We start from the raw sequence: 21,038 nt of genomic DNA, 5'->3' as shown, positions 1-21,038 counted from the left end.
GGTGGGGTGTATTTTCAGTGTGGGATACCTGCATCTGTTTGTGGCATCAGTGAGGTAAGACATTGGATATTGCAGGTGTCAGCAATGATGAGATAGCAATGGAGCCTTTGTCATTGGATGAAAGGTAAAACCAGCATCTGCAAGATAGAGAGTCACAATCATTGCCTGGTTTATAATGATTGCATAAGAAAGTATCATCTAAAAGTAGCTTTGTAGATCAAGCTTTGTTTTGTATCAATCTCTTTGTTCTACCTGTAATATACATCCGCATAAAATAGTAACAGTTTCGTTTCCAGGTTCGACCAGGTAAAATGTAAACTTGATTTGATACACATAAAACGGGGTTTTAGTTTATAATCATTTGTTAGGTTAACATAATATATTTTTTTGATAATTATGTAGGGTTTTGTAATGTGTGGCATTCACAACTACAAGTGTATTGCATCTATAGTGATATAATGAGTGTCATGGTATTATCACTGAGCCAATATGGTCGCAATTCCAATAGTTGCTACGCACAGTAGTTGTGAATACCCACTAAGTCTATGAAATTTCAAGGAGAAATCACTTCTTCTTTACTAGAATCCATGGAAAATTTGCATCTGAAAATGGATACAGAGCTGCAAAGCCCTACCAGTGATGGTGGCGATTACGATAGAACGCCATGCAGCACACCGCTGAGCGAGGTATACACGCCACTCAGCGAGACGTGTACGTCCATCAGCGAGGCTTGTACCCCGTTGAGCGAGGCCGCCTCGCCGCTAAGCGAGACGCACGAACCGCTCATCGCTGCTACGCAAACTGGGGCTGTGGACAATGTGGAGGACAACACGGTAGTTGAATCCCCACCAAAACCGAAGAGAGGTACACATTATGTAATGAACATCTGGTCTGGTAGTATGAGAATATATATAGCAGGTGTTACCATATCTAGTGGCTTGCTGTGTTAATTTGGCTATGTGTAACCTTTCTGTGTGCACCTTAATTTCGGCTAATTTCTTCCCTTCCCCTTTCTTATATATCGCTGGTACCCACTCTTTTGAATGATTCAGAATGTAAACCTATGCACAGATGGCAAAGAATCTGGACCTGCTATGAGAACCGTAGTCAGGGTTGGGTTAAAATCTTTACAAATTCAAGTATCTTTGTGAGAACTCTTCTCTAGGAATAAAGTTATGTGAAACCGGACTGTGGAGTAAATTTCACCGGCATCTTTTTATGACTTGTGTTTTTAGTTTAATTCAATAGTTAACTGTGATACCAGGTTCTTTGCCTTCATCAGACTTGAACTCAGTCTAAGCACAACCTTCTTAGAATTCCATGGGTACCAGCAGTAGTCTTACTCAAAATTCTTTACCCCATTACAATCTGGTTTTGTTCATAACATTCCATCACTTTTCTTGAATGTATATCCCAACACTAGATATAAAATCGACAAAAAAAAGACCAGGTTTTAGACCATTTTGCTCCCATTATGAAGCTTAACAGTGCAGCTATAGTGAAAATCATTGCCAGAAAAACTGTTTGCTCTGTCTGTAAAAATATCATGGTCCAACATGTAGCAATAGAAATATACTCTCTGTCACAGAAAAATCTGAACCCTGCGCTGCTTAATACAGGTCTATTGATATAATTTGCGGTATATAGACTTTCCTGCAGAGATTTTCACTGTATAGCCATGATACTTAGCTAAGCATGTAATTCAAGTGCACTGTGTTTTAAATACCCCAGGCCCATCATTGAATGGTTAACATAACATAATAGAGGTTCTTCTGAAGCCAGAAATCCCTTGTTTCGCAGACCGATACTTATACCTCGTAATTGGTGCTAACCAAAAATTGTCGGCATGGGGGGTGGGGGGAGTTTGAGGGACATCATTTGTTGCTTACATTACATATAACTACATGTATCACATAGCAGCAGTAGACCTGTGTCAATGTATATTGCACAAAGTCAGCCCTGCACACAGCCAGTGTGTGTTGCCACAATGCATGAACATGCAATAAGGTGTGGGGCCAGTCTGTAGTCTATGTTTACATGGTGTGTATGTTATCCAAGCAGTGGGGTACATACATTGTCTGTACCTGGTACTTAGTGTCGTGTATATCATTTCAGTGTGCATAATCAGCCAACAAGTGCCTTACTAACTGAACATTGTGCTGTTCCATATAAAATCCACACTATCCAATGTTGGAAATATCTTCCACTGGGGGAGTATGAATTTCAAATGGAATGAACACATTATACAGTTCTATTTGAATTTCTCACACCCTCTGAGAAAGATTCAACCTGATCCTTCCACAGGAGGGTGAGTTTCAAATAGAGTTGTTAATGTGCTTATTCCATTCATACTCACCACATGGAAGATATTTTCAAAATCTTCCACAGAGGGAGTGTGGATGTTAAATAGATAAACCCATTTAGTTGTGTCAATCATGTGAAATGATTGTTTTCTCTCTTTAACATCATGCCGTATTTAATTGTATTTATATGATATCATATTAACACATTTGGAAATCTATTTTGCATAGTATGCTTGATTGTTGGCAGACCTAAATCATCATCCAGAATTCAAAATACAAGCTGGTATTCTTTGAAAGTGTGGCCTCAAAATACAGGCCGGTGCTATTTGATAATTAGCCTCTACTGCAGTGGTGTGCAGCATTTGAAATAAGTGGGACATATGACCTGCTCCCACAAAACTTGGACAAAGTCGCAAAAGGCTTGATAATGTCCAACAAAGATGCCAGAAAGCAAAGGAATTTTGAAGCTAGAGGTGTGTTTTTGAAGGGCAAAAGATGAGTAATACGTGATATAATATTTTAAAGCAGACAATCTGAGCATTTTAAATTTGATATATCTCCAAATCATAATTTCTTGACTTACCCAGGTTTCGTGGGAGCAGGTCTCTTATGAATTACATGCTTCTGACCAATTCCCATTTCCTGTAAGGGAACAAACCAAAAGATTGCTGAAGGCATTTAAAAGTAACTATAGCAGATTCAACCCATCATGGGATGTTTTTCAAACAAATTCAGGTTACCAGGCGATCATGCATATCACGCTAAAGACGAGGTACAGATGATTGACTGGCAGCCTGGATTTGTTGGAAGAACGTTCCATGATGGGTTGAATCTGCTATAGTTGCATTATAATAATGATTCTATTTCCTGAGAGGCCACTTTTCATGTATTTTTCTGAATTCCTTCTTTTTTGAAGTCCAAAATTTCTGTACTTTTCTTTTATTTTACAAAAGTGGAAGTGGGTCAGAACAACATTTAATTTTGATGTTTTGAAACTATGTGCGAGCAACGTTAATCATCATGTTTATCTTCCTTAGTTTCGTTCATTAGAGTATAATCAATCATTTAGTATGTTCCTTAATGCATGGTACTAGAATTGAAACTAAATATGTTATCATCTGCTGATTTACACAAATACCACTGCACGATGGGAACTGTAAAACGGGTCAATGTTATCGCAATGCATTATGGTATACGAGTAAACTCATCAATCAGTCAGTTCTCCCTGTGCACCCATAATGGCATCTGTAAGTATCCAAGTCCTATCGTTAGATGTGAAATTTAAGTATAGTGGTAACTCAGATGCTCCAACATGTCTGAGCTGGCAGCCAAACATTAGATAATACACCCAGAATTGGTGAAATGTAGGGCAATATGCATCATGGCCTGTATTCACAATCACACAGTAATTTTATATAATACACCCAGAATCTTGAGAAATATAGGGCAATATATGCTCAAAATTTGCTTCTATATATGTCAAAGATGAGACACAAAAGATCCAAGAATTAGAGAATAAACGATAGGAATTTTTATTTTGCCTATCCTCTACCGTGTGATAGACGACAGGCAGGTCCAATATTTTGAGTAGTGGATGCGGCGATAAAAATATTGGACCTGCCTGTCGTCTATCATAGGTAGAGGATAGGCAAAATAAAAATTCCTATCGTTTATTCTCATTCTTAGTCAGTTAAATATTATTTTAATAACTGTCAACAATTTTTAAAAGCAAAACTAAGTTACCGTCATAAAAACTCCCTCATTATAAAATGAACGAAACTTGTTTACAACTTTACGTATTCTGTTGCGCGTACTGCTAGCGCGTCAGCAGATTCCGCACTAGTCTACGATCCAGCGCGATACATACGCGCGCATCTCTACACGCTGCAGTTACGGATTATCAAGACGCATGATGACGTGGGGTCGTCTACGGCCTGATAGACGGCACCCAAAATCATGCGATTGTCCAATCAGAAATGTGTCTACGAACTAGACCACTCCCACTGACTAAGAATGTACTATAAAATATAGGTAAAGCTAGTCATTTGAAATATTTTCTTTATGTTTCTTCTATGCTTTTGATGTTATTTGTTTTAATGTTATTTTGCCCCACTTCTGGTTTTGGTACAGACAAGGAGAGAGAGGGTCAGCTGTGAAACAAAATAAGTTACATTTGTTGATCTGTTGGGTTCTCTGGGAAAGCCTGAGAGCCTGACTATCTGCCCTTATCTGGAAATTAAAAATTTTGACTTTTCTTATGATGGAATTGGTAATATCGTTGTGATTTCCACAAACAGATGAATACCAGATAACTAGAGACCATTCTTAAAGAAACTGTGTGACTTGGGCGGTTCACTGAGCTCAGGCAGTGACAATGCGAAAAACAGTTTAATGTCACCATCAATAGTCACTAGTTATAACACAGAAAGACTGGATCATAGGCATCAAAGATTCCTCAGTTTGTGCAGATCACAGTGATATGAAGAGGTGTCTTTCTAATGAACAAAATAATGTTTCCAAAAGATGGGAAGCTTACAATAGATTATCCTACTCCATTGGACATCCAGTTTAGGCAATGACATAAGTTAGTTATGATCCATATACCAGCCAGCATCTTTCTGGGGCAAATCCCAAGAAAATTTAAGCAATGTGTAGTCTTTAGGCCAATGAAAGTTGATTTTGTGTTTCCTGTCGCCCACTCTCTTCACCTTTTTTTTATGCTGCCTCAAAAAGCCATTTTGCAGAAATTATTCATTATTTTGAAAGTTTATTGAATGGTCTCCATTACCCCTGACTTGGGCTTGGTGTCTCTCAATTACAAAGCATTCATCAGTACATAGGGCACTTTGCTCACTGCCGTTGAAAATGAGTACCCTTAAACGCTTGAATTTTTAGCGGGGGGTGTCAGTAATACTAAATAGTATGTTGAGCTGTCATTTTCTTGCCTTTGATGTCTGTTGGTTACCATTAAAAAGCCCAATGAGTACAATAATGAACGAGCAAAATATATCAAATAGTGAAAGAGACACCTCATCATTTGGCAAAAATATGTGATGGGAAACTAAAAATCAACTTTGATAAGCCTTCCGTCATCTATGTGTAAGCAATGCTAAAATTTCTACATGCAATGCTATTGCAAACTGCACAGGCTTAAATAGGTGAAGCTTTATGAAAGGTGTTATATATTAGCATGTAACAATACGTCATCTGCATAAAGCTATGCTCAAATTTCTACACTCAATGTTGTTATAAAGGTTTAAATATGAGGCTCTATGAACGTATATTAGAGAATGTAGCAATACCAACGTTGTAACTCTATATATCAAGCAGTACTAGCTCATGTTTAATTTGAAACGCCGTAAGCAGGAGGATTTCCCATCGTAAGCTGGAGTGAAGCATGTTTTGATTTTGTAATGATGCCAACTTGGCAGGCCTGCTTTGGAAAAACCATAACTTATTTTACCAAGTTGTTTTATTATGTGTACGTTTCGCTTGTGGGTGAGCTGTATAGCTGAGCTGATCTTTGCAGACTGATGGTACTGATGACGGCATTAATTTACATTGTTATTGTGGCTTGTTAATTCATCATACTCACTAGATGTGTGAAGTTAACCTTTACATGTGATTGGAAATTTTATGCGCAATGTGCAATTCCAGCTGAAATCCATACACCCTCTGACATTGAAGACATATGACCTTGATCTTCCACACATGGAGTGTGAATTTCAAATGTGGTTACCTGAATGGGTGGTTCCATTTGAATTTTTCACTCCCTGTGTGGAAGATTAAGGTCATGTCTTCCATAAGGGGGTGTATGGATTTCAACTGGAATAGCGTAATCAGCTGGAATAGCATAATCAGATGATGATGGCAGGGAGAGCAAGTAACAACATGATGACATTGATGATGATGATTGTAATCTTAATAATGATGGCAATGATAATAAAATAAATGATAATTACAATAATAATGATTTTGTAGTATGGCCTAAAAAAGTTGTTATGTTAAGCGCCCAAGTCTCGGTCGGTTGTTTTACTCATAAATACTAAAAATAGGATGGTAAAACAATGATAAATAAGGTTAGTCAGGCTCAATTTTTGAACATATGGGAGTTGTGCAGTATAAATTACAAACAGGCCAAACATTTTGCAAATTTTATACCAGATATGATGAAAATTCAAAAATGAAGGAAATAAAACACCATATTTTTCAGATTTCTGGGTCAATTGGAAAAGACAATACAAACTTGGTTTTTTAGGCCTAATAATACTGGTAGTAATACTAATATGGGTCAAATTCTTCTCTCCCTAGTTAATATAATAAGTAATCGTCTCTAAAATTAAAGGTCTGATAGCTGGTCATTTCTAGCCTGATACATTGACTTGAATTATCACATATTCTATCTATAATAATGGTGTAGCAGTCAGGCTGTTACTAACAGATGTAGCTCTATAAAATGTCAGACATAGTGACTGCAATTAAGTCATTGCTTGATGTTGCAGACATTGAGCAAGTTGTTTGGTTGGGATTTCAGCGAGTCGCATCATCATTCACAGTGACGCCTATGCCGTCGTTTAACCATATATTTGTGCTACTTTAAGATGGCGTACTGCAGTTCAAAAAACTGATGGGATGTGCCAAAAAATGGGCTACATTTGCCAGGCTAGGCAGTATTTGTGATGTATTTTCTCTTTATATACTCAATGTTTAAAGAGTTCTCAGTTTCGGGATTATTTGGCAACACTGATTATACGTACATTCGAATGAATTTTGAAAGAAGAGACCTGATCTGGAAGAGCATACTTATCAAATGTTCTTTTAAATCCCTGTGTATCGTAAGTGCTTTTAACGAGGAGTACTCACTAATGAAGTGAATCGATATGTTTTGAATATGAAATGGATTATCTTTGTAAGAAATCCAAGTATTAGTTACAACTCTCATTTCACTCATGTTGGGCTATCTGCTCCCTTTTTTGAGAGAGAGATAGATGTAGTATTATCAACTGAGGGACTCATTAAATTCACATTACATAGTCTAGTAAGTGTATCTCATAGGAAGAGATCACTACTGATCATGGTAATTCTGTCCCCTAGTTTTGGCAGTGAAATGCCGATAGCCCTCTATATCCTTATTCCAAAACTCACATCAAATGGAAGCTATTTTAGAAGATCTTCAAAATTCTATTCATTTACGTAGGCCTATTATCTGTAGAAGATATTTTGTAATAATTTAAGTGGTGAAACTCTTTTTCTCTTCATCAAAATTATGTTAATCCGTCCACCTTGCATGTACATGTAAATCTTTCCAGTAAGAATGAAAGCATGATTTGATTGATCCATTTTACCTAGACAGCAGTCAGAGTTCTTAAATAAACAACTGAATATTATGCGGTTAATCTACATTTCATAAACAACATTGATGATGCCTGGAGTAATGAGTGCATGCACACTGTTAGTGTTCAGATTGCTGTGGCTTCAGGGTGGTTAGATTCATCAGTAGTTGGCTGCTTGCTTAGTCATAAATATTTGTTTTATAGCATGTGTTATTGGAGTGACACCAATACTTATATGTATACTGATTTGACACCTGACTTTTGGACTTCATGTTTATTTCAAAATAATGTTATTTATAAATCATACCATGGAATAGTTGCATATTGTCTCTGTCTGAGCATGCTCAAAGGATGTTACAGTATCATTCATGACATCATATCAAAACAATTCCTCCGCTATTATTATGTTTTCATTTTCGCTGAATTTCACGAGCTTTTATCCTGAAGAACAATGTTATATTCGGTATCCGCTATAGGAAATGAAGCACAAATGTGTTGATAGATAATGATATAAATGAGTATGCAATTGGAAATTGAGATTATTTAGAAAGTGTTACAGTAACTGAAACCTTTTATTGCCCCATGAGTTCACTTAGTTATTCAGCGAGGGTTTGTCATAATTATGTCAATATTTATAGACGATATCTAAACAGCCTGACTTGACAGATATTCATTTTGTGGTAATCTTTGTTCATGACAACATTTTTGTGGTCTTATGTAAATTTTTGTCTCTCCAATTATGAAAACTTAATGATTTTTGAGGGAATAGGAGTAAATTTGCAGCTGTTCATGTTGGCTGTTTCATGCATGGTTTGCTTGCTTTGTGAATTGTGTAATGATATGGCTCTGATTTGAACAGTGACATTGAAATAACATAAGCTGTGTTCACACGGGAGTACAAACACTCAGGAGTATCAGAACCCATGAAGGGTCATCAGTCAGGGGTTTCAGTTGTGTGCACGCACTTTAGGCTCAGGCAAATAAGTCCCTAGACCTCTGACTTTTATGGGCATAGTGAAGTGGGCATTGCATAGCAACAATTTTAGCAAAGGAGCACATCTTTCATTTCAGACACACTTAGGAGCTTCTATTTCTCCGTGTATGGTAACTCTGATCATCCTGTCAAAATCACCATGGATTCTAGGCTTCATCTACCGCCGTGGTTAGGGATGGGTGCTCAAGAAGTCTAGGTTATTAACCGCCGTGGTTAGGGATGGGTGCTCAATAGGTCTAGGTTATTAGTCTATGCTTACAGGTTTGACCCCCTAAAAACCTCAAGATATTTAAGGGGTTTTGTTGAACCCCCAAGCACACTTAGAGGTTTGTGCTATGCGGACATGTTTGGGTTTCATTCATATTTGGAGGTTGAATCCCTTCCATTTTCATCTGAACATGGCTCTGTAGACTGTGAGGTATGATGCTCCAATCATTCTGTACATCTTCCCTTGCAAATAAGAAAGCAGTATCTGCCAAGTTAATAATTTGCAGTTTGCTGTGTGGGAAACTAAGGTTATACCTTCCATATGGATTTCTTACTACTTTCATCACCTCATCATTTAAGTCAATCATGTCCATTTCAGAGTTGTGAAGAAAATATCACATCACATCAGGATGTGATGTGATCTTTGAAATACAATAGGCATTACTGTCTTGAATGGTAAGGTGATGAAAGTACTAAGCTGATTTATAATAATATTTTTTTATGAGTGATGCACTGCTTGATCCCATTTGACAAAATTGAGACTAAGGTAATGTAACCGAATTAAAAGTTATTTGAAGATATAAAATTTAAAAAAAAAAACAGGAAAGAATTTTTCTTATAATTCCTGTATATTGGCCTCTATCATATCACATTCGCGGACATGATGTTCCCATTTCATAGGACATGTTGCATATCATGTGAAAGTTGTGTAATCTAAATCATCCTTTGTGCAAGATATACCACACCTGCAAGAGAGTGTAATGATCACCTAGAAATAATGTTCATTTTGCAGCTATAAAATAATTCTCTTCAAATGAAAGTACTTAATAAGTAATGCATGTTATTACCTCCACGTGTAGTTCATAAAGAAATATTTAATAGGTGGAAAGTGGTTGACAATTTGAAAATATTCTGCATGCAGCATTCTCTAGTTGATCACGTTTGCGTGGATGTGTCTGGTAGGAGATTTTACTGACATTTTTTTACTATGCGCAAAAAAAACCCATCATAAAATAGATTTTATAAAATCCCTTAAAAATAATAATGTTTGTTTTAAAAACAGTGAAATATGCAATGAATGCCTGCAGAAACATATTTTGTATAATACACATGCCTGCAAAAGTGTTTATTGGATGTTACAAATCCCCTGCATAAAGCAAGCTTTTCCATTTAATATCCACACTACCCCTGTATCTTACACAAGGGGGTCGTAAACGGAATGAACACGTTATGCAGCTCCATTTGAAGTTTGTACACCCTCTGAGAACATTTCAAACTAACTCTTCCACAGAGGGAGGGCTAGTTTCAAATAAGAGTTGGTTATAATGTGCTATTCCATTCCACTTGAAATTCATACTCCTCTTGTTGAAGATATTTCCAAAATCTTCCACAGGGGGTGTGTGGACTTTACATGGATGAGCTCAATACTGTATACCATACATCTATATATCCCACCTCATTTTATGATATGCCTGTGTATTAATATAATGTTGTGTATCATTATAATTGCTGCATGATGCTTTGAACCAATCTATTTAATCATTCCCGAGTGTTATTGGTTGTTAAATATTTGCTTTCTATTTCATGTATGGCTTGTCTATGTACACATTTCATGCATAATTTATCTGACATTGTATATGACTTTGTATGAATGTTACCAATGGAATGTGTTTCCCCACATGACTGTTTTAATCCAACCTCAAGACACTTTGTAGTTCCTTGCATGAGAAATTTTAACCATTTAAAGAAATGAACAAACTTTTAAAATATATAAAACTCGATTAATATGAGCGTACTTCTGCATGATATATGCCAATCATGAAAACGTGTAGGCAGAATTATATATTATATGTAGTAAATAACTTCTACAAACTTGGCCTTTAATTCTATATTCCTTGAAAATATCATTTCAATTTTGATACAACCCCAAATACAGGGTAATAACTTAAGTCAGTATTCCAGTGATAAAATATCAGTTTCAAAAAGAGGATTTTATTCTCCATAAAACTATGTTGATTAATACTGTAGTGTTAAATATTGACAGATAAGCTATTGCTGACAGCGTTCAGCCCATATTCCATTCAGCCCATTTTCCATTTATGTGTACATGTGTCCATCCAGGGCTTTTCTTTTTTATTTCAAAAAGCAACATTTTTGCAAATCATATAATGAGAATTTTTTGAGGGTCTTGCTATTTTGAGTAATGGTCAAAAAGTTTTTCTGCAATTGCCCAATATATAGCTATTGAATTACTTTTTTAATTCTCATAGCATTTCTGATAATATGCATATACGTTGTTTTGCAAACATGTTATTTTTGAAGAATGAAAAAAAGGGCAATTGATGGTTGAATGTTACACAAGCCAGAAACTCCCTAATTCTAATAACTACGCACACACATTAGAGTTCATTTCATCATCATATTTTCTGTTTGTGTATATTCACCAGATTCCGACCAAGACGAAAATAATGACTCGGGCAACGAGGCAGATTCTCCGCAGTCACCGGCCGCATCAGAGGACGTCCCGACGACAAACGGAACCGATGCTACCAAAACCAATTCAACATGTACTAATATTTCTAACATAACTCAGAATCAGAACAACAACACGGAGGACAGTAGTGAATCCTCCGCCTCTCCAAGTAAAAAAGACTCGGACAATGACAAATGCAATCCCCAAAGATTAAAAGAGGACAGTGAAGCCATGGAAAAAGACAAAGGAGAGGAAACTGTTGGGACAACTAAAAGTGATGGACCATGGGAGGATGATAATCTATTATGTAATGGGTTTGTGGATGCTAGTGACGGGTCAGAAGAGAGGAGTGATAGACTAGAGGAGGTGAAGAAATCAGAGGAAAAAAGTTCTGAGAATGGTTCCAAAGAAAGCAGTACATGTTGTAAGTATTTTATACTTGATGCAAATCTAAAACCATCACATGAAAACAGGCAGAAACCTTAATTTAAAGGTAGTAATGAAAATATGTATTTAACGAAATTTTTTATTTGTAACATAAGATTCAAAATCTCAAAATACTGTATTCTCTTTATACATAAACATTTTGTGTACTCTTTCTTTAGCTCAAGAGGACTCAAGTGTCCAAAGCAAGGACACAACGCCCAGCTCAGAAAACGGAAAGACCCCAGATGACGAAGACAGCAATAAACTTCAACCAAATTCAGAAGAAGAACTTGAAAGAATGAAAAGGATAGGTCTGGAAGACCTGGACAACGACAGTGATAAGGTGAATGGTTTTTCGCCTACTACAGAGAACACGGCGGAGGACAAGAGAGTGAACAGACCGACAAACATAGGCAATGCTTACGAGATGAGTTTATTAAAAGGTGCAGAAGATAAACCAGGCAGTCAATTTATTGGGGTCATGGATGCGGAGGAGACACCGGAGAAGGAAAACGAAAATGAAAACGAAAATGAAAACCATGTTTCAAGTGAGTCTGTGTACCATTATCTGTTCCAGTGACATTGACGCCTCATGCATATTGTACTGGGTGGGATCAGAGGATGATTTAAGGAAGCCCCATCATGCACTGCAAACGTGTTATCACTAGAGTTTCAACTGCCACTTTACTTTTCAAATCCTATTGAATTCTGTGCAAAAGATGTTGTTTAAGAATTGTGCGTGTGTCATTATTACTTGGTCGATTTCAGAACAAAAGTGATGTATGCATAAAGGATAATTCACACCTTCTGTAGGTAACATAAAATGTGAAATCGACTAGCATTTTGAATGCGTTTTTATTGTAAATATATCAGTCCAAATTCAAATTTACCCATGCCCGTCAATGCAATGTGCGTGCAGCGGTGTCATGTTCACTCGCACAGCTGTGCTAACCGCAAGTCAACACAGTGGCGTGGTGGGAAGTGCTTAAATCATCCTCTGGGGTGGGATGTTGACCACCGGGCTTGTGTTGATCTTAATTGTTAATACCCAGCACTACCTATTTACCACAGTGCACAGCCTTCCCCAGTCAAGCTGCAGCTTACTGCAGTCACCATGCTTAAGCTCCCATTGAATGAAGGATACCCCAGCCAAGCGGGGGAAAGCTGCATACTTGTATGGGTATGGGCCTCAAGTAAAATCCTATTACCTATTACAATACATCAACGTTGCATAGAAATGAATGAGGTGACAGAAGCTGAAGCAGATACAATAATGTGTGTTTTGTACAAAGTTGATGATTTTCAGCATGTTGATGGATACCAGATTCTGTCTTAATGCACCCAAATGGCTCCCAAATATACCAACATATCACAAATACACCCACACAAAAAATACAAGAACGAATTATCCAAACATATTTGGAGTCTGAAAGACAATAATGTTAAGTATGATATATCCTGGGAAACCATCCTCAAATCCAATACTTTTAGGCGTAAAACGGGTATGTGTAATCTATGCCTCGAAGAGAAATTGGCAATCCTTAATAATAAAAAAGCCGATCCAAACAGATTGTTAAACAAACGGACTGAATTCATAAGCAAATGTCGACATGGCAACACTGCCAGGAAGAAGAAAAAACCTCCGTAGACATTCGCCTGATGATCGTTTAGCAACGTGAAACACAGTGTAGCGAGTCCAATACATGCTGTATTGATATACGTGTAATACTACTGCTCTTTTTCGAAATCGAGCACTCTTTTACAGCAGTTTGTGATAACTTTTTTCGTGTATACAAATACACCCAATGTATGTCTAACAAAATGCACAAAGCAATACAGGCAGTGTCTCACAAATACACCCAAATGTCTAACAAATACACCCAATGTCTCATAAATACACCCACATGTTCAACAAAATACATCCAAATATCTCACAATTTCACCAACGTGTCTAACAAATACACCCAAATGTCTGACAAATGTCTCCCAAATACATGTTCTCCCAATGTCTCACAAATGCACCCATATGCCTATACAAATACACTCAAAAATCTCCTAAATACACTCAAAATATCCCAAATACACTGAAATATCTCCCAAATACACTGAAATATCTCCCAAACACACTCATATATCTCCCAAATACACCCAATGTTAGGCATGATCACAACATTTTCAAGTAGGTTTTTTCACATGGAAATTTGTTTAAAAAGGTGATCATTTAACTTAAAAAATGAGGGGTCAACCATGTCTGTAGCTCAAATATCACAAAGTTATGGGCAAATGTCTGTTTTTAAAAAATTTCATTTTTCTGCGGCCATCATTGACAATGCCTTACAGTGACTTTTTGAGCTTTTTGAGTTGAACGTCGCCCTCTATAATAAGCAATGTGGACATGCCTACCAATGTCTCACAAATATACCCAAATACCAGAAAATAAATTATCCCTATATATGATGTGCCTTACGTGATTTGCAGAGTGCGCATAGTGATCATGGCACAAACTGCCATGCACGGCTTCAAATACCATATTAGCCCTCTGAAAACAACTTCTCAAGGGAAAAATTATCCCAATCAGGCCAAAGGCGGCAATTATGAAATTGAATTACAGGTGTACAGGCAAAAATTGGCAGTAAATATTAAAGCAAGCCAGTGTGGAAGGAAGCACAGTACATGTAGCCATGTTTGAAAAAAATAAAATTCAAGCAACATTGACCTGTTACACACTTTCTGGGTCGAATGTTCCCTTAAACACAAACGTATTATACCTTTAGAGTACCGACTCAAAATTGCCCCGCCATTTGGTTTTGTCTCTGAAGGAATACAAGTAGTGTACAGCCGGCATTTATCAACAAGAACCCCAAAATTAACTAATAATTTGCATCTTCAAATTTCAGTGTTACAAAGGTTTGCGTATGCAGCGCTTAGCGCACATTTTTTAACATAAAATAATCCAGTGGCACCACTTTTGCCCTCCCATGAGTGACATGCAAACATGGTTGAGTCTAGTGGGAAACATCCCGCCGTCGCAACCGTCATCATATGGGTGTCTATCGCGTTACGGTGGGAACATATTGTGTACATTTCACAATTAGCCAGTGCTGACCACACAATTTCAATTGGTCCTGGAACAAAATATGCGTGTTTGCCGTGTCAAGTTAGCTCCTAGCATACTGTGCAGATATACTTACTGGGGACCACCACGATCTTCTGTTACGTGTGTCATGACTACTTATTGTCCAACTTAGAAGAGAGTAGTATTCTGTTAAAAAAATGTCAGTATGATAAAAGTCGATGTCTGTGCTGATGAATCTAAGTTGGACGTGGACAACTCTGTACTCTTTGGTTCTACCTCATTGGTTAAGCAGGATTCCCCTTCATAACGACAGGACTGGTAACTAACCTGATAGGAATCTCTTTCTCATGTTATTTTGTATGTTTTCATTGATATTTACATTTGTCAAATTATTTACTTGTCTTTTCTCATCAGTAATTAATGAATCGCAGACAAACGAATCACAGATGTCTCCACCAGCGTTGCTGGACAACCAGGAACTGAAGGTCAAGATTGCAGATCTTGGCAATGCATGCTGGACAGTAAGTAGTTTTCTGAAATTATAATATAGTTTATGTGGTGCTTTTTCACCTTCCCTATCAAAAAAAAAGTAACCAGGAAATGTTTTCCTGGGCTCCTAAACAATAGATTCCTGCTGGGAGCCTACCAGGTACCTGCCCACATCCTGCCAAAATATCCAAGAAAGGTGAAACAATTTTCACCCAAAAGCAAGAAAAATACGGAAAATGCAGGACAAAGCAGGTCAAACCAGGAAGCCCAATTACAGCCCAGTCAGAGCACTTGTCAGTTTCCTGGTTTCTCAATTTACAGTTATATTCAGGTATTATAATAGTTATGTTCTATTCAACACAAAATGTACACAACCAAACAATGGAGTTGTGGTCTGGTGCTTTTATGGGCCAATGTAATCAATATTGATTTAGTGCAAAAGTTTATTGGAGATAGAATGGTGTGGAAAATAATATTGTCCATGCTTGTTTACAAAGGCATAGCACCCAATGAGTCAAACAATCCATTTTTATAGCAGGCCTGTAAACAGTATAAATTCAAGCAAGTTGTTTACAACTTAGGTCAAAATCGATGCATGCATGTAAAATGCTAGAGCAAATGTAATGGTCGGCAGAAGAAGAAAGAAGATCCTGTAAGAAAAAAGACACGGCTGTGTAAAAAAATCGGGCAAAACCAATTGCCCTATTTCTTAAAGTTTGCTCTGAAGTGCCATATCAGTTTGGGTGCGCCAATGTGGATCATGCGCTAATGAATTTTTATTTATTCTGGATAAATAATGGAGTATTAATTACATTCAAGCACGGGAGTTTAGGCAAGAAGTATAAGAAGCTGTGTAATTAATATTATGACAAACATGCCACTATTTAAGCCTAATTCTCTAACAAGTAATTGAAATCATGCAATTACCGACTGAGGACGTTACAGCTTTGCATAAAAAATGTAGGCCTATGATCTTTTTAAATTTTAAGATTTTTCTTTTTTTTTCCAAAATGATATACGAAATCATTATGAAAGTTCCCAATACATTTGGACGCGAAAAACATTGGGAATTTGCAAAGAAACAACATCATAAACTTGCACCTCTATCACTCGAAACATCTCGCACTATTTGGATTAGGACAGCGAAAAGTGCGGCCCAGAGTTAAGTCTCCTGATGCCAGTTTGAGTTACGCTCCCTCCACATGTGGAGGGAGCGTAATCAAACTAGTTTTGTAGGAGACTACGGTTTGCGATCGTGGCCGACAAAAAATCATAATCTAAAAAATTATGATTTGATGTCGGACCAACAGAAAATCATCCCGTTTTACTACAAATAGGGCGAATTTGACAGTTTGCTCATAGATTTAAGTTAGAACAAGTGTAAGTATTTACAAATATGCCAAAAAAATCGGGTTTGAAAAAAGATCGTACATAAGGCTTTAAACCTACACATGTATCTATCTAGCCTATCGGGAAATTGTAAGTCGGCCCCATAAAACCACCAGTATTACTTAAAATGTAGCCCTACAGGGAGTGTGCAGGGAATGTAGAAAACAACAGAGATAAAACGGGAAGCTACGGAGATGCGGAAATAAGCGAGAAGAAAACGAGGAAATAGCAAGAGAAAATGCGAAACGGGGGAAAAACCGGGAAACTCGTTGTGCATGAGTGATTCCCGGAAGTGACTGAACAGCATCTGTGCTGTAGCCCTATACAGTAAACAGTAGTAGTGCGTGTAAGGTTACGTCCCTGCCGAATCCACATCACGCACCATTGTATTATAACTTCGAAATGTCGTGACTCCTGGTCATGATCATATCTTGTGATTCCCAAAATTTCTGTTGATTCCGATTTTGCGTGTGCGAGTTTATAATTATATGCATCATGATTATGCAGCGAGTCCCGTATCCCTGGTATTTATGTAAATCGAATTTGACAATATTTTTGCCAGGCCTGATTTTTGCCTAACGAATATATCTGGAAGAATTTCATTGTGCATAAATCTGCGGCAAAAATCAAAAGCCCGGGAGGAAAAGAAGGAGGCTGTGAATCATGTATAACAAAGTCTACTGGGCAAATCCCCGAATTTTTGGAAGTTCCTGATTGCTCCGTCCCCCACGGTTTCACACTATAGATTGGTAAATGTGCATCGTCTCTCGAAGTAGGACATGCATATAATCCGGGCATAGTACATACCTAGAATTTTTTCACAATTTCAATTTTACCCTTTCTAGACACCCCCCCCCCCCCGCCAAAAAATCTTAGTCATATAGATCCCTGTAACTATTAAAAAATCCGGGCACAAAATAAATAATGCAACGTGACACAGTCTTCACACAGAAACAAATTAAGTTTAACTCACTATAATTTATAAGATGGAGTAATCCGACCAGCATTTCGTTAAGTTCCTGCAAAACATGTTTACCTACAACAGTTGTGGCATGAAGATTTCTCCTCAAAATAAGTAGTATATAAAACGTATTTCTTATAATCATACTGGGGCCTGATTTCCTTCCATGATCAATTTATGATTTCAATTGTTGGCACATTTTATTTCCAATTCCAGCAAACAAGTTAGCATCGCTATCCGGGATCGCCATCAACTCGATCAATCCTCTTAGACCTCTCCCGGGACCTCTCAATCGAATCGCATGATGATATATCATTAATTAACCATGATCATATGATCATCGATCGTGCCTGGATGTTATGTATGGTTATTGTTACCATAGTTACATGCATGGTATGGATGCGGTCGTGCGGAAGAGATCCTGTCATCCTTACGTGTTGTCCACCAAGTTCCAACCATAGACCCAGCAAGCGCAAACATCTTCCCAAGTTCCCAGAAAAAAATAAATATTCTTGAATCTGATGGTCCGATGAATAGTATTTATTGTAAAAACTTTCAACGAAGCTTCAACATGTTCAACTCCTTTGACTCTCCTCTCTCCACCTGGAGTAGAAAACGTAAACATGTAGTGAAGCTCTGTCCATGTTCAATAACAATTAAGGAGCAATCGACCGACCGACGGTGAGAAAGTAGTCTCAACACCCACTTGACCCCGACTTGACCGGATGATGCCAAGATGTATCGATCCGTGCTGCTTTGTGTACAATCAGGAAAGTTGAATTGGTATGGTACAATGCATGCATCATTGCATGTAGAAAATAAAATGAAAGTGAAACTCATTACAGACAGATGGAGGGAGGAAGGATGATGACGATGGTGATGATATTAAATGATATTAACATCATAACGATTACTTCAATCGGAGAAGATGAGAACGTTAATAAATCATTTTATTTACATAGTATTAGGCAAAAAAAAAAAAGGTTAGTCTCAAAGCTGATGCGGGCGTTTGTAAATATCAAAAAATAAAAAAAAAAACAAATGCGGAAATTTTTTTATTTCAAAAAAATTTTAAAATTTTTTTTATAGTTTTTTTTTTAAATTTTCGGCTAAAATCAGACTTTTTTCTTAAAATATCATGACAAAAAGTCGGGAATAAAAAAATAAAAAATCGCATTTCGCATTTGTTTTTAAATTTCTCGTGAGCTTTGAGACAAGCTTTTTTTTTTTTTTTTTTTTTTTTAAAATGACGATCACATTGATCCAAAATTTGGTATTTTCTAAGTATGTCGCTATTTTTCTTTAAATTATCTATTTTTTCTTTCTTTTTATTTTCTTTTCGAATATAATAACATGTCTTCCAACTTAAAAGTAGGTCACCATGATGGTCGTACGGCTATGACTACCAGCGGATCGACCCAGGGCCGCACCGGTCATAATTTGGATAGGGGTGTGTTCGGGGTGTGTATCACGATCATCCAATCACAGGTCCAGTTTCTCAAGAGATCGTAAACAAACTAAAAATAGATTGTTGGCAATAAGCCAAACACCTGTGCATTTGCTGATGTTTGGAAAGGGTTGTACAGATGAAAAGTAATTATTAAGTGTCAATTCTAACTTTGAACCATTATGTTACTTATTTAGACCTATATATCTGCTGGATTTCTCAAATAAAATAATTAATTTTTGTCTCGCCTAAACTTTGTTCAGGATGGGACTTAGTAATCACTATTTCTGTCTGTGGGGGGGTGTTGGTGTGTGTGTGGGGGGGGGTGGATATATGTGTGTATCTGGGGAACCGTAAGACCTACGGAGACGCTGCTTGGTGGGAGGAATGATATCCAAGTTTGCTCCGTAACTGTATGTTTTCTGTAAAAAATATGCAAATTAACATAGCTAATTTGCATAATTTATGCGAAAATCAGCGTAAATTGATACTGGTAGCGGAGTTTGTGGACAGACTATCTCAAGATCTGTTGGGCGCATAGTAACGAATTATGGTGGCAGGTATGATACACACCTGCTGATCACCTGATTAGTTTTTCGGCGAAAATTGTGCAAATTTAGTTGTTAATTTGCATAATTTATGCGGAATGCTTTTACAAATATGGTAGGAAATCTGAAGAAATCCGCCTTGTGGAGCTGTATCTGGGGATATGATGATGCTATGATGATGAAACTTGGTAGAGGGTAGCATGACCAGAGGATCTGATTTGATTTTCTGTGCAAAATATGGTAATTAAATACCTAATTTGCATAATTTATGCATAACATGCAAAAACCCATTTTCTCAGAGACTAGGGATCGCACATTCTTCAAACTTGGTGGGTGGGTGGGTGCATCTTGACCCTAGACAGAACAAGTTCGCATTGGTTAGTGGGTCAACATCACCCAATGTTTTTAGGGGTCATCTGAGGTCAAATTACTAAAAACTGTCGTATGGGCACGAAACTTAGTGGACACAGTTAACATTTAGAGTCAAATTTTCGGAAGGTCATTTCGGGGTCATCCGAGGTCATCTGAGGTCAAAATACTAAAAACTGTCGTATGGGCACGAAATTTGGTGGGTACAGTCAACATTTAGAGTCAAATTGTCGGAAGGTAAATTCGGGGTCATCCGAGGTCATTTTGGGGGCCAAATATGAGGTTAATTCGGTCAAACCATATACAGGCATCAACATGGGGGAGTAATTGTAGTTCTGAGAAAATCAACATTTTTTAAAATTAAGGATGTTGCACTTTAATGTCTGCCCAATGATGAAATAATAGGTTTTTTTTATGTCTTTGTAGGCAAAAAATATTAGGAAAAAGTCACTTTTATACAAGTCCCACTTTCAAAAACCGCCCAGTCCACTTTTTTTCCAAATCACCCCCGTTTCATTTGATTAAGAACATTTCTATCACTGTTTTACCAAGAAAAAAAGAACCACATTTCCACAGTCATACTCAAATTTACGGAAATACCAATTAAGGGGCCACAAATTAGGACCCAACATGCTACAGATGTCAACTTTCCTGGTGGAACAAAGGTTAAAATGTGTATTTTGATCTCTTCCGTGATCTGCAAATAACTCAATTTCAACAAAATCTAAATAATAGCCGCCCTTCCTTACCCAATGCATGATCTGTCGTGTTTCATTTATAATTCTAAATAAACAAGTATGTAATAAAACTTGAGTCCATAGCTCGAACTATCATCCCATGCAGGGATTTCCGTGTTTTGAAAGGAGCACCGGTATGCGATGGACTCCGTGGTGCTTTTACCGGGTTTTTTACCTGCTAGTGGGTGTGTTGGTGTGTGTGTGTGTGTGGGGGGGGGGGGGTAGTCTTCGTCATGTAATTAAAAGTGTATAATTCCTTTTGAATTGTTTTTATTAATGAAAGGAA

The 21,038-nt window shown here is 37.3% G+C and overlaps 1 protein-coding gene across 4 annotated transcripts in view; it reads left to right on the top strand.

The window, feature by feature from the left end:
• LOC140148143 (SRSF protein kinase 3-like) overlaps positions 1–21,038 on the top strand; it is a 137,672-nt gene that overhangs the window by 101,293 nt on the left and 15,341 nt on the right. For 3 of the 4 annotated variants that reach the window (XM_072170000.1, XM_072170001.1, XM_072170002.1), the window contains 4 exons: positions 583–864; positions 11,285–11,734; positions 11,916–12,284; positions 15,227–15,333. In XM_072170000.1, coding sequence (XP_072026101.1) covers positions 583–864; positions 11,285–11,734; positions 11,916–12,284; positions 15,227–15,333 — 1,208 coding nt within the window. The remainder of the gene's footprint in view (positions 1–582; positions 865–11,284; positions 11,735–11,915; positions 12,285–15,226; positions 15,334–21,038) is intronic. The other variant, XM_072170003.1, reaches the window with a different exon arrangement.

This window comes from Amphiura filiformis, chromosome 3 (genome assembly GCF_039555335.1).
Source record: "Amphiura filiformis chromosome 3, Afil_fr2py, whole genome shotgun sequence".
NCBI lineage: Eukaryota > Metazoa > Echinodermata > Ophiuroidea > Amphilepidida > Amphiuridae > Amphiura > Amphiura filiformis.
Note: the sequence above shows the minus strand (reverse complement) of the source record. Positions and strands in the feature narration are given on the sequence as shown.